This window comes from Triticum aestivum, chromosome 7A (assembly GCF_018294505.1).
Source record: "Triticum aestivum cultivar Chinese Spring chromosome 7A, IWGSC CS RefSeq v2.1, whole genome shotgun sequence".
Taxonomy (NCBI): Eukaryota; Viridiplantae; Streptophyta; class Magnoliopsida; order Poales; family Poaceae; genus Triticum; species Triticum aestivum.
In genome coordinates, this window is record NC_057812.1 from 639737200 (window position 1) to 639752131 (window position 14932).

At 46.4% G+C, this 14932-nt stretch overlaps 2 protein-coding genes across 2 annotated transcripts; both read right to left on the bottom strand.

The window, feature by feature from the left end:
• Nucleotides 1-957: 957 nt before the first annotated feature.
• LOC606375 (probable beta-1,4-xylosyltransferase IRX14) lies at nucleotides 958-4775 on the bottom strand. Its single transcript, XM_044568388.1, has 3 exons — nucleotides 3770-4775; nucleotides 3106-3654; nucleotides 958-1428 (listed from the first exon to the last, which is right to left on the bottom strand). The coding sequence occupies exons 1-3, from the start codon at nucleotides 4603-4605 to the stop codon at nucleotides 1233-1235; spliced, it is 1581 nt and encodes a 526-aa protein (XP_044424323.1). The 5' UTR covers nucleotides 4606-4775; the 3' UTR covers nucleotides 958-1232.
• Nucleotides 4776-6743: 1968 nt separating this feature from the next.
• On the bottom strand, nucleotides 6744-12058 carry LOC123148872 (EH domain-containing protein 1). The gene is made up of 16 exons (XM_044568389.1): nucleotides 11764-12058; nucleotides 11573-11652; nucleotides 11411-11479; nucleotides 11246-11303; nucleotides 11114-11166; nucleotides 10973-11015; nucleotides 10837-10898; nucleotides 9815-9928; nucleotides 9556-9658; nucleotides 9404-9453; nucleotides 8597-8725; nucleotides 8272-8523; nucleotides 8112-8191; nucleotides 7709-7835; nucleotides 7479-7622; nucleotides 6744-7174 (listed from the first exon to the last, which is right to left on the bottom strand). Exons 1-16 carry the CDS (start codon nucleotides 11849-11851, stop codon nucleotides 6989-6991), a joined length of 1638 nt encoding a protein of 545 aa, XP_044424324.1. The 5' UTR covers nucleotides 11852-12058; the 3' UTR covers nucleotides 6744-6988.
• Between the last annotated feature and the right edge of the window lie 2874 nt (nucleotides 12059-14932).

Sequence of the window (14932 nt, forward strand, 5' to 3'; positions counted from 1 at the left end):
TCTACAACAACATAGACAAGCAAAATACTATCAGATACTAAGTTCATGATAAATTAAAGTTCAATTAATAATATTACTTAAGAACTCCCACTTAGATAGACATCCCTCTGATCATCTAAGTGATTACGTGATCCATATCAATTAAACCATAACCGATCATCACGTGAAATGGAGTAGTTTTCAGTGGTGAACATCACTATGTTGATCATATCTACTATATGAATCACGCTCGACCTTTCGGTCTAAGTGTTCCGAGACCATATCTGCATATGCTAGGCTCGTCAAGTTTAACCCAAGTATTCTGCGTGTGTAAAATTGTCTTACACCTGTTGTAGATGAACGTTGAGCTTATCACACCCGATTATCACGTGGTGTCTCGGCACGACGAACTTTGGCAACGATGCATACTCAGGGAAAACAATTTTACCTTGAAAAAAGGGCAAAGAATAGCAAGTTTGGATGAGGACGGCCCGGCCACACGGTCGGCTTAAAAAGGACGAGCGTCGTCGCTGACGCGTGGGCCCGTGGTCATAAATTAAGCTGGCCGCATAGACAGCGGGTAGTTGGACGGCCGCCATAGGCGCGCGAAGCGTCCGTTCGACGTTCGTGCCGACGCATTTAGGACGCAAATTTAGGCCGCAAATGCGTCGGCACGGACACGATGCGGACTTGATTTGGGTTTGGGTCGGCGCGTTGGGCCGCCATTTTTGTCCGCGCCGACCAAAACAGACGCAGGCGGACGAAATGGGTCGGCCCTTTGGAGTTGCTCTAATGTCCCATTATGAGACGGAGGCAGTAACTAATACACCCTATGTAAAGAAATATGAAAGCGTTTAGATCACCAACTACTACCAGGGGATACAGTCCAGTAAAAGTTGTACGACGCCCCAATAAAAGGGGAAACTGTGCCTTGAAAACATTCATCGCAAGATACATACTTCAGAGTTGACATGCGTATAGGTCATCCAGAATTCAGACGCCATTTTCTTGAGACATCAACTGCGGTGTTATATTACAGCACAACAGGTAGAGCTACAGATAACGAAACAAACGGTCTTCTATGGAAGACATATCCCCAGCACGAGGCCGTCGTCGTTACCACCAGAGCAAAACATCAGGAAACAAAAAAATAAACACAATACCCACTAGATCGACCGGACATGCCTCCTATTGCAGATACCGCGGGTGTAAGGTGGTGTGAGATGTACATTACATGGTCTGTTTATCCTGCCTCAGTTGTGGACGTCGCCCTTCCGTTTCGTGGTGGTGCTTCGGGGCCTGGCTGACCTGTTGTTGGTCCTTGGCAGCTGCCTGTCCTCCTGCTCTTGCTTGGCATCCAACATCTCCGATGAAACATCCATGGTGGTTTCTGGCCATGGTGTGCGCTTGGCGGGAACAACGACCTCCAGAGGTGGCTCAATCACCCACCTGCAAAAGAAGAACTCAAGTTATTACAGCCAAAATATAGATAATTTCAACTTGGGTTATTACAGCCTAAAGAAGAAGAAAATTGAGCATCCTTAATACAGAAGAGAAGGAAAAATCTAAGCAATCAGAGTTGATAGTTAGCAGAATCTTATATTTGACTGCAGTGAAATCCAGAGTTGTTCTCAAGACCTTTTATTCCTCAAGTCTCTTCGAAGGAGGGCTCTCTATGGCACATTGTTTTGGAAACCAAGACTAACACGAGGAATGGGTCTTTTTCTTCCGCCTAACTGATTTGAGGAAATGTTCTTAAACAGTTAAACAATTCAATTTGACGATGCTAAACTACATGACAACGTAGGGTCCAAAATCTAAGCACTTATGTTGACAAAGATATATTGAAACATTCTTTATTCTAACGTTGCCATATGGCACCATGCCAGTGGAAGAGGTCAATCTCAAATATTTACATCAAAATAGACAGATATTGCAGCTATGAAATACTTTATTTTACACTGGCACTAATGCGTGCCGAATAACTGGTGGCTAAAAAATGAATTGCACACATGCTACTTTGCAGAACTGTTGGTGCAACCTGCGTTGAGCAATTTCACTAAAGTGGACGGTCAAAACTATAGTAGTACAACACTCGATGTAACAGGGACATTCCGCGAAGAGAAAAAGCCTTTGTTTGGAAATACAGAATGCAATATAGCACTTTAGCAGATTGTAAATGTATGTCAAAGTGTAAACCAGAATCAAGTTCCTTTCCGAAACTAGTATGAAAAGGAAAGCCAAGCAAAATTATAAGAGGCCTATAGCGCTCACAATCCCAAAGATTACTTTAACAGTATTACAAGCACAACACATAAAGAATCCTATACCAGAATGGAACTCTTAGACAAGACAGGCTAGATGCTGGGCAATATTGGCTATTCTAACTGGGCTTTTAAAGATTTTTCATTTAGAAAATCACATGTAACGAAATCTGATACCACTCAGCCCAACATAACCATACTAAATATGGGCAGTGGTGGAGCCAGGAAACTTTTGGAACCTGGGCAATACAGCAGGATTAACTAGCTGGGTGTCCACGATACAGTGACAATTCTTAAAATCGATTCAACAACCAAGCACATCACTCGGACTTGATCAGCTGCTGCTTGTGGGCTGGGCCTAGCAGCCCTGAAAAACAAATCCCTCCTACATTCCTGAGACGGCCACCAGCCCACCTCTGCCTGGAGAAAAAGAATTCTCCAGAGACTAACCGGGGAGCCCTGATAAGTGCCCATGCCGGAGGTACGTGGTGGCTGTGCCCCTGGAAATGGCAGTTCTGTTGCTAGATCAAACATACATTGACGTTTAAGTTCCATGGTAACTGCAAAATAGTTGGCTTACGTCATGTTTTCATGGCATACCCTTCAAATAGTGAGACTGGTCTTGTAACTAATAAGTCTGGTCACGCCTAACTAACAGAGTGAGACTGGTCTTGTGACTAAGTCTGGTCAGGCCTAACTAACAGGAAGGGTTCTCTATGATCTGTGGTTGCATGAGGTGTTTAAAGTATTGGACAAAAGGTGAAGTGTCCTATAGAACATCATAATACTTTCTGATAAGAAACAGGAAAATTAAAATGACCAGCAACATATAACAAAAAAAGGGTCTAAAACGAAATCTTACCCTTGTGGAAACTTGCTGTCGGCCCGGGCTTCAACACGGAGCCACCAGAGTAGGACCTTTTTCCCACAGTTCCCCAACGGCTCAACATAGGACGCGTCATTCAAGAGAGTAAGAGGATTTTCAATCTCCTCCCCATTCTCTCCAACAGCATCAAGGTCCTTCACCCAATCAGGCTTGCCCTCTGCCTCCTTCCACAGCATTCTCGAGTTCATCACAAACCCAGCCCACTCCAAACCCTTCGGTAGCACCGGCGCTGCCTCGCCAACCACCGTGGCGGTCTTCCCAGAGAACGGCAACGTGTTGAATGTGTGCCACCCAGCCAAATGCCCGGAAGAGTTGCAGGCAGGACCCTGGACTGGAAGAGGCATGTTCTTCTTGTCCTCTTCGGTGAGGCGTGGCTGCTCTGCTGTTCCGGTGTGCGCAAGGATACCCACAGACACCGCGGCCATCCACTGGACCTTCTGCACCTCATCGAACAGCTCCATGTTATGCACGTTGCTGTCATCCGCAAACACAACCACACCGTCCATCTTCCTCTCCCGGATCACCCTACATGACACGAGAAAACCAATCATCATCAGTAATAATCCGCCTTAAACTCTCTGTTACAGGCAGGCAGGCTATCTGGCCATGAGTAGGAGGAAGTAGGGAAGTGTGCGCATACCGTAGGGCGTGGAGGCGCATGCGGTTCTCAGTGGCGTGGCGGTCGGCCCATTCGAGGGGCATTTTTTCCGGGAAGGGGACGTGGACGAAGGTGAGACTGGAGCGCGCAAGCATGGCCGCGGTGGCGTTGGTGACGCCGCCGGCCTCGACGACGATCCAGGTGAGCGGGTAGGGCACGTTGCGGAGCGAGTGGAGGAGGCCGGTGAGGTGGAGCGCCTGGAAGGCGCGCGAGTAGGTCGGGGTGACGACGAGCACCTGGCGCGGCTCCCTGACGCCGTACCAGCGGCGCTGCTCCTCCTGCACGCGCTCCATGATCCGGTGCGCCCGCATGACCTCGACGGGGTCGGGGTGCGGCCAGGGGCGGATCCGAATCCCGTGGCGGCCGACCACGACGTGGCTCTGCGTGCTCCCCGCGGCCTCCTCGAGCGCGGCGGCGGTGAGGTTGTCCGGGTTGGAGGGGGGCGGGTTGCCCGCGGCGGCGAAGGAGAGGGTGAAGGTGTTGGTGGTGGTGGTCGTCGTGGTCGTGGTGGTGGTGGTGGTGGTGATGGCGCGGAGCACGGCCGACTTGTTGTTGGAGGTGGCCGCGTAGAGCGCGCTGCTGGAGAAGAGCAGGAAGAAGAGCAGCCTGGAGAAGCGGAAGCCGAGGAAGAGCGAGATGAGGCAGCAGAGCGCGTGCAGCAGGAACCAGAAGGTGGAGGAGGAGGCGGTCCGCCCGCCCGCGCCCGCGCCCGCGCCGTCGGGGCCCCCCGCGCCCTCGACCCCGCCCCCCGAGGAGCGCGCCGCCGACGCCGCCGCCGAGCGCCGCAGCTGGCTCTGCGGCAGCAGCTGCTTCATCATCGCCGCCGCGGCCGGATCTGGCGGACTCCCTCTGCCACCGCCGCCGCCGACGCCGACTCCGAGTCCCGTGAATCGATCGTCGGTGGGTGGATGGTCCGCGGCGATAGGTTTTGAGGGGGGAGGGGAACACGGGAGGGGGGAGGGAGGTAGGTGGTGGGTGGAGAAGTGCGGTGCACGAAACTGCGGGTGCGGTGGCCTGGCTATCGTTGGTCAGGTGTGGAAGAAAAAGGGGGGAGGGGATGGGATGGGTTTGGTGCCGGACGGGGACGGAGGCGTGAGGGAGGGAGGCCGAGCCCGGGCGCGTCGGGTCGGGGTTGGGGAGGGGAAGCCGGGCGGAAGGGGTCGTCAGCGTTTCCACGCGTGTTCGGCGGGTCCATTTTTTTCTCTCTGTCTGCTTTGTGCGAGTACGGCTTAAACAATTTTCTTGCTTATACTTTTATACTATATTTTTTGGCACCATGTTTTCTTTTTCTAGCGTGTTCGGCGGCCACTTTGTCTTTTCCAAAAAAATATCTCCCGTACATTTTAAACATTTCTTGCTTACATATAGTGCTACTATAATAGTATATTCCAACGTTTTTTTTGTTTCTACAATGATGATTGACGCGGGCTGCACCTGCGGGGGTCGGCTTGGGCCAGGCTGCCGGTGCCAACCGCGTTTGACTTGCGAACAGAAAGCGCAGTGTCGGTTTGGGCGACTTGCTCACGACTCGTTTGCTGGTTTAACATTGTTTTCTACTAGAAGAAGAAAATACGGCAGACTCGCCAGCTAGAGGCGAGCCTTTTCATTTGTTTGGTCGAAAGCTCCCCACCTAGAATTTCTTATTGCTCTTCTTTTAGAGGTAATAGCACCAGCAGTCCTGGAACTTGTCCAGGATGTGACGATCTAGTCCAAAACTTGTAAAAGTAAACTATTGCATCCCACAACTTGCACCCGATGTGCAGATTTAGTCCTAGCCAATCAGACGACGACAAGTGTAGCCAAGTCAGCAGAGCCGGTCAGCGCAGCATCTTTTGCAATTACACCCCTGGCCTTAGCACTTATCAACCCGCGCTACATCACACTGCTCTTGAGCTCCACCACCAGCCTATATCTCATTCGACTTGAAATCCACTAAGGGGTAAGTAACTGCTGAATCTTCACCCGGTGTTGTTCTTGGACTGATGCGACATCTTCGTGGGCCTTCTGCAGTAACTCTTCCAACTGGCTCTTCTGCAACTGTAGTTCTGCGACCTCTTTTCTTGCTTGCACAAGCAGCCGTTTCTTGGCACTGAAAGCAGAAGATACTTGTGAAGATAGACTCTTGAATTCCTCCTGAAGTCGCTCGGCAGTGGTACCGTTGTTCCACCGTGCTTTCCTCGGAGACTTCTCGGCCTTTATGGACCCCTGCTCTTGCTCAACCTTGGCAGCCAGTACTTCTGCTATATCAGCCTCTAATCTTTGAGATTGTTCCTGGAGTTCATTCTCCAGATTCTTGACATTGGCCTCAAGATCACTTATTATAGACAAATGTGCTGAACACTCATACTGCATCCTTAGCTGCTCTCTCAGTTGTGTGTGGCAGTGGCAGTGGCAAGATCGACATGGAGGGCCATGTGACAGGACAATCTTTTTCTGTGTTTTGCATGACAATCATTCTCTTGACTTCGGAATGCAGCCTAGTTGTGCCCTTCCACCCTCCACATGTCAGGCAGAGGAGAGGAAGAGGTGTGCTAAGACGAGGATGAGAGAAACAGTCTCTGCCATCGGATCCGCATCGTATGGTTCAAAAATGCCCATTGGCAAAATCACAAACAGTGTGCCAAGTAGAGACCCCCGAAAGGTTAAACATGAAGCTGCATTTAACCTCTATCTACAACTGTGAAACACATTTCTGCATCGCTCGCTGCAGATAATAAACCCCATAAGTGAAAAACATGCCTGTCCCCAAACTGTACCCATGAAAGGTAATCTCTGAACCACCAACACTAAATTAATACCCACTTCCACATGGAGCAAAACAGGAGGGCTGCTGCCCAGAAAGGGGCCTCAAGCACACGGCACGCACGGTGGTCCAGCACTCTTCATTGGTAGCCAGTTGACTGGATCGCACCAGCAAAGCATTCAAGCTGTTCCTCGGAACGAATAGACAATCATCTCAAGGATCAGTACGGCCACCATACCATCCATCCCATATTCCGAACTCTCTCCATGCCATTACAACAAGGGCGTTCTCCAGCGAACAACTGAGCAATTGCTTCTGGCTCTTATTCATACAGTTACACAACAATGGGTACAGTGTAGCAATAAATACCCTAGTAGACTGGCAGCCGCAACTCTATGGGCACCCACCACCATCCACGCCTGACACGCCGAAGCCGGTCTTCGGATCATGATGTCTGCTCACTCGTAAGGGTTCCTGAAGTTCTTGAGCAGCTCCGGGATGTCGTACCCGAGCATGTCGTCCACCGCCTGGATCATCTTGGGCTTCACCTTCTCGAACCTGTCGATGCTGTACCCGCCCAATGCTTCTCTGAAGTGCTCGACGTAAGGGAAATCCCCCGCGGGGAGATGATGTTCCCTTTGCACCTGCTCCAACAGACATCAGTTATTATTAGTTCAGCGTTAATATTATTGTAGGTTAGCAGAAGTTCAGACAGTCAGCTCTTATTGTAGGTTAAGAAACTGCAATTTTAAAGCCAGTGGTGGTCTGGCAAGTAAGTAACACTGTATGATGCCCATATACCAAAACCAAACACCTGGGCTACCAACATCTGCTATGAACCCATAAACATAGGGCTCCATCTTAACGGAAGCAAGGGTCGTCATGTCCTTACAATGAGCAACAGTTGTGGACTGGCTACAAAGTTAGAGAGACGAACAAAATACACACCTTTGCAAACTCGCCCTCCAAATTGTCTATAAGTTTCTGCTGGGCTTTAGCTTTCCCCATCATCGTAGGCATTTGATTCTTTAGATGCCCAATTATATAAGCATGTATCTTGGCAGCCCTAGCACGTTTGACGAATTCATTGATCTGTACATATATACCAATGTGTTAGTTGTGGGGGAAAAAACAGGAGAATGGGACTTCAAAAGAACACAAACGGTGAAAAAACTTACCCTGCGGTCACAAGCTTTCTTTGGTATATCTTTTAGATCAGAAAGGAGATCATCCTGCTCTTTCTCAAATAGTTCCTTTCCGATCGGGCCAACAGCTGATTCCTTTACTGGCTTATCATTGAACGATCTGCATGTCGATTCCTAAAGTGAGTTTATTGTTTCAATATGCTGGGTTGACCCAGTCATTACCATTTACATACACAAGATTCAGATATTTTGCTTAAGTGATTCAAAGTATGCTAAACACTCCACTGAGATAAATAAAAAAGTACATCTATGAGGCTTATAGTAATATTCAATCTAGAGTTTTGACAAGATTATAAGTCAAGAGCAATATGTAGCAAACTACAATACATTTAACTATATGAGTGGAACAAAGTAAATGAGGGCATGGGTGGGTTACCCAATATAAACGCGCGACACCTCAGGGGTATTCAATACTTTACCAAGAGACCACATAAGTGCACCATACACTCTCATAAGCTGCAGGTAAAAAATTGTTACGTACAGAAAATAAAGCAATAAACACCACAGGTCATGCAGAGAGAACAAGAAATAACTACCTGTTGAGTGTCAATTTGGTCGGCCTTGTTTAGAACTACACGTATTTTGTCATCATGTCCACGTAAAGATCCGATGACACGTTTAAACTCATCGCTGATATCAAGCTTATGAGGATCAAACAGAAGCAGGATAAGGTCACACTTGGCAGCAAACCATGATGTAACACCTGTGAATTCATAACTACGTTGTGTCCGTTGCTTTTCACCAGAAAGAACACCAGGTGTGTCGACAAACGTGATATGCTCTAGTAGCTTCAAGGTACAAGGTAGGTATCAGTGTCCAGATAATCATGTGCCTTCTACATGCATAAAAATAAAAGCTTACTGGATGTGGCATCTGAGAGCATTCGAACTTGGACAAAAACGAAGTCCCAAATGTTGTGAGACCACTAAAAGGCATATCTGCTTGAACAGCTAAAGTATTCCCAGGGATAGTCCTTTCATCAGGTCCTGACTGGTAAGAGGAAGAATATTAACAGGACTACTGAAGAAACTACAGGGAGAAACAAGTAAAGCACTGTACAATTGTACATTAATATACTATCTGGGATGTGGACATGTGGCCAATTCTGTTTACATTGCACCAGCATCTAATATAAGTTGCAACAACTGAAAAAAATGAATCAATAGTGTCCATAGCAATTTAACCTCACTTACAATCTCCACAAGCAGGAATAAGTACAAAATCTAGAAGAGAAGGGCCCGAAGTTAATCTTGAATACTGGGCACATGTTTACACTTCTTGTATACTAGCTGACAAAGCCTTGAGAAACCAGCAGCCATTATCGATGACATACTCTAAACAATAATGCTAGCTCGGTGATCCAGAGGAAAGTTTCACAAAAGCAGGCACAGAATACTAATCAATGAAGCACTGTGCCAAATAGATAAGCTAGGTAAGTAGCATCACAAGCCACCAACAGTCCGACATACAATCAATGGTCGGGTAAGAATCTAACAGAAATCAGCCACTAATGCATGAAGAGTTGTAGAGTTTAGAAAACCATGTACTGGACATAAACTCTTTCAGTTGTTTGCAATAAACTTCCTTTCAGAAATCATATCTGGGGTAATATTTTTGGTCCACCTAGTATTCCTACAAATAGAAGACTTAAGAATGCCTGAAGTTTACCATGACAACAACAAATCTGTCGGTTGTCGGCTCCGGACCAATATGGGCACCTGCAAAATTGCAAACAGAAGAATTAATTGTCAGTTTGTCCCATAGTATGTTATGAAATTAAACCCGGAAACTACAGGAAATACATGTGCTAAGTACATAACCTGGATAGCTTGTTTTGAGCAGATGCTTGATGAAAGTAGTTTTTCCTGTAGAATATTGACCTAAGAGCATAACCATTGGCTTTGCATCAAAATCACTATTTGTCTGCAAAATGGAGAATTGTTTTATACTTAAGTAGCTTATTTAAAGGTAATGCTACAAGGAGATAACATTAGGGAGAAATATGAACGCATAAAAAGTGAATTTAGTAATCATTTTCGACTCATATAGAAAGCAGATACAGACAATACAAGTACTTACCAGTAACGGGGACACAAAATCATTGAATTTGTATGTAACTTCCAAAGGCTTCAATTTTTCGATGTACAGCCTTTTTAAACCATCAATGACAGAAGTAACAGCAGTCAGGGGTATCTGTATGGAAAACACCATAACCAAGGTAAGCAACTAAGCATAAATGATATATGTGTCACTGAGGAAATCAGTATCATTTGATAGAAAATCGCTTGCTTTGCCACAATGTCTTACTATTTAACTTAATAGCACACAAGTCTGCAATGTCTAATAACCTGAAGAAAAACTAAATGCCTTGGTTCATAAAGCACAATCAATCAAAGGTTCTCTATGGTGTCTCAGCACATTCTGTGGGATAACTGAGGTATGCTTCAGCAAAATTAAGTGTAACCTTATGTGTTCAAGTTCATTAACTGAAGCTTTGATTGAAATGGATACGAAATTGCCTTAAAATGAACCATGATTCATCACAGCAACAGTCTAAACATATATTAAGTTCTACTTGGTTGGGTACAGCAGAGCTGCATGCATAAATGACTTGACCTTGATGTATTGTTCCCTTTATTAGAAAATGATTGACATATCAAGAAATTTTAGCATTTTGTTAAACCTTCCTTTTATGTTAGTTAAAACCTCGATTATTTGTCCTAATCAGCTGAATTTCAACATCAAGAGCTGTCTCTCTATAAATTGTTTTGTACAAATTATAGCATTTCCGAGGAAAGAAGCCCTGCTGAAAAATAATAGTAGATACCTACATTCAAACTCTGAAATTAACAGGGCCCCTGTATTATCGCTTTGAAGTACGTATCAAAGCTTTACCCCACCTCATAACTAATGTGTGGAGAACATCTACCGCAGAGCAAACTCTCAAAGTATACTTATTCATTCAAAACAGCAAAGTTATATGCTATCCAACAACGAACATGTTGGAAATGAAACTTTCTAACATTTCGCAAGAGCTTGAAGTGACACATATAATACTTCAACTCAACAAACAAAATATAACGGAAGAACATGAGCACTACCTTCTTGGATGACTTAGAGTTGAACCAATGGTTAGTAGAAGGTCCTTGTGCCTGAGGAAATCCTACACAAAATTAAAAAACTGCTTGTTATATCTCTCCTGCGGGGATGAATTCACGCTTAAGGTTCAATCCTTACCATCCATATCCTGATCGACCCTCTTTGCCAGATGCTTGGATTTCTGAATAGCAGTTATCATCCCTCTCACAGGTCAGTGGAATGAAACAAAAATCACGGGTAAATACTAAAGAACGCAGCGTCAAGGCATAGCAGACTTACGGCAAGTTGAGCATCCAAACCCTCCATCACTGGGGGATTGAAGCTGATTAGATCTGTCAAATATGAGCGTGAACCAATTAGCACTCAACGAATAAAGTAATCAACAGAGCTGATTTGGTGGCTAGCAACAACCTTCGCGCTGAAGGCTGTCCTGGGATATCTCGTTCCCCGCCTGCGCCAGAGAGACGAGCTGCCCAATCGCAACAAGCCCGTCACAAATCGATAACAGCCAAAACCTTCTAGCGGCAGCACAGTGGTACAATGAACAATGAAATGTCGTCCGATAGCGAGGCAAACCTGCATTGCCGTGATGAACTCGCCGAAGCCGAGGTACCCCAGCCGCTTGGAGTCGGCGATGGCCCAGACCTTTAGAAGAAACGCGACACGGTTCCGCATTAGAGGTCAAATCGACAGCTCCATCTACAGTACTACTAGCGCGAGACGAGGCGGGGTGCCTACCTGCTTGAGGTCGGCGCGGGGGAGGCTGGACATGGCGAAGAACCTGATGGCGTCGGGGCCGGTGATGCGGCCGTCGCCATCTGCGAAGAGCAGAGCGGTGAGGGGGGCGATCGAATCGAATCGCGAGCAGGAAGCAGAAGGGGATCGATTACTGGGGATTAGAGGAGGGGAATGGGAGGCGGGGATCGGACCTGAGTCGGCGAGGGCGAACCAGTCGCGGTAGATCTTCTGGTGCTCCTTGGAGCAGCTGCTCGCCGGGTGCTGCCCCCCGATCTCCATGGCTCCCCTCCCCTCCCCTCCCGCCTCGGTCGCCGCGGCCTCTGCAGCTTGGGGAAAGGGGAAAGCAAAGGTAAAACCCTACTGCGACGCGAGGCTACCGCCACGCCGGGGACGTGGCGGCTGCTGTGCGGTGAGGTGGCACAACAGCGAGTTCAAAAATGGCTTTTACTGCTCGCAGGGGTTGAGATTGATTGACTGGAGTGGAGTTTGGCTCCAACCCACGCGGCGACGACGCGGTGGGCGGTGGCGTAGCTGCTGCTGCCGCGCTGCCCGACTCCGTTGACGCTAACGAACTCGCGAGGTTGGGCCGGATCCCACATGCATTTTCCGCATCAAAGGCATCGGCAAGCAATCCAAACAATTCGAAAAATAAAAAATGTAAATATATTATTGCACGTGCGTTGCGATGATATATAAATATTTTACTACATTAATCTGTGATTTATCTAGATTAGTGATTGTGAAAATAATGTTTATCAAATCATGCCATATCGACGATTTGCCTACCTAAATAAATTATATTCCCATCGATCCATAATAACTGTGGCAGTTTTCAACGAAAACATTCTTTTTATAATCACTTACTTGTAAAAACTTATTGTCTTGTCAAAGAAAATATCATTGTAAGCGAAGACGGAAGAAGATGGAACTGCAGCAAGCTACAGCCACCGAACGTATGCCATTTACCGGAAATCCGGCGCCACTGCACCCAGGAAGAATCAGCGGACATCCGATGATCACCGGATGTCCGGCACCCCACGAGGCACGAGCCACCGGACATATGGTACTCACCGGACGTCCGGTACCTGAGTGTGTGCAGCCGTGGCCTTTGGCCTCTTTCCCACTTACCCCTTCATGACTAGCACTATAAATAGATCTTCACCTCATTATTTGTGGCCTTTGGCCTGTGGCCTTATGCTATTGTGAAGCATGGCAGGGCCATTTTATTATTATGTTTTGATGGAGCCTTGTGCTACCAGTTACTCCATGATTCTATTTGTTTAGAACAAGGTTAGAAGAAATAGTTTACTAAGAAGGATAAGCAGTTACTCCTAGAAACTTCATGGAGTAATTCTGATTTACAACATGTTCACGTTCTAGAACCAAGTTACTCCTAGGATTACAACATGTTCATAGCCTTGCCTATCAATATTTTGATTCTTTTTTATGGAGCACTGTGCTACTAGGTGCTAGTAACATGAGTAACATGTTTGTTTGCAAAACTACTCCTTCTAATGCAATGGCATTAACAGCTTTACTCTTTCTAAACAAAGATTACAACATGCAATCTCTTTCTAAACAAACTACTCCTTCTTTCGTTTCCTTTCCTTTCTTGTGTGTGTTGCTCTAGTGACCAGCTATGACTTCCAAGGTTTCCTGGTAGAGTTTACCACCAACTCTGAGAGCCCTAGACAACCTTCCTTCCCTATGCATTCTATCTTTGTTCAGGTGGGGGATCTTATCCCATGCCTCCTTCATCTTTCATAACTTCCACCAAGATTGACTTCAGAGTTATGAACACCATCAGTTCCTTGGTAGTGTTTGGTGCACTTTCAAGTGTTAAGGACTGAATAAAACTGAAGAAGCAATGGTCCAACGTATTCATATCAGGTGAATTTGCAGGTTGCCACAACAACCTGAAGTCTACCAATGTATCTGCTACAGTTGCTAGAAAAGTTGGATCATTAGTCACGTACATGATTCCTATATCATCTTCGAGCCATTGGGCCTCAATAGCTAGAATTACCTTCTCACAAAGATATTCCCTCATCACATCAATGTTAACTATCACTAACATGGTCCGTCTATCCTTGTTTTTGGACTTTCGTGGTGTACCTGTTTCCTTGACAAATGCCCATACTCTTATCTTTCCATCAAAAGTTTGAAAACCACCCGCGTCAAACCTTGGCCTGGTTGATACGCCTCCAACATATCTACTTTTCCTAACACTTTTCCTCTTGTTTTGGACTCTAATTTGCATGATTTGAATGAAACTAACCCCGGACTGACGTTGTTTTCAGCAGAACTACCATGGTGTTGTTTTTGTGCAGAAATAAAAGTTCTCGGAATGGAACGAAACTTTGTGAGGAATTTTTATATAAGATATAAGAATTTCTGGAGCCAAGACCTACCTAAGGGGGCACCTGGGTGGGCACAACCCACCAGGGCGCGCCCAGGTGGGTTGTCCCCACCTGGTGGCCCCGCAGACCCTGAAACCGACGCTATAAACTCCTATTTTTCAGAAAAAATCAGGGAGAAAGAATTGTCGCGATCCACGAGACGGAGCCGCCGTCACCTCCTGTTCTTCGTCGGGAGGCCAGATCTGGAGTCCGTTTGGGGCTCCGGAGAGGGGGATCTTCGTTCTTCATCATCACCAACCCTTCTCCATCGCCAATTCCATGATGCTCCCCACCGGGAGTGAGTAATTCCTTCGTAGGCTCATTGGTCGGTGAGGAGTTGGATGAGATTCATCATGTAATCGAGTTAGTTTTGTTAGGGCTTGATGTGACGCCCGGATAATTAAGCTACAGTAAACCCCTGCTAATGGTGCCACGTCACCTCGGTTACTGTTGATAAACTCGAGTTGGTTCAAGCCGATTCAAATTCAAATTCAAAATCAGGCAAACAATAAAGGTTTTCAAACGTTAGAATTTAAAATGATCGTCATGTGGCAAATAATCCGTAACTTATTTTGGGTGTTGGAACCAACCTTTTTCAAAATGTTTAAATGCCTAAACTAAATAAAAACAGGGGCTAAAACAATTATTAAATACTTTTCAATAATAAACAAATGTAAAACTAATTTATTTAGTGCCAAATTAATTATGACAGTAGCCTAACTAATAATGCTAATTTAGGGGCTGAGTTGATATATTATAAAAAAAACTGCATATAAAGTAAAATAAAAAAAAAGAGGAAAAGGTCAAACAAAAAAAATAGAAACACCCCCCCCCACGCTGGGCCGAGCGGCCCAGCTGGCCTCCGCACCGGCCGGCCCACCAGGCCCAGCCGGCCCTCCTCTCTGGCCTACAAGGCCACCTCCCCGAACCCTAACCCCCACCCGATCCCCACTCTCCCCCA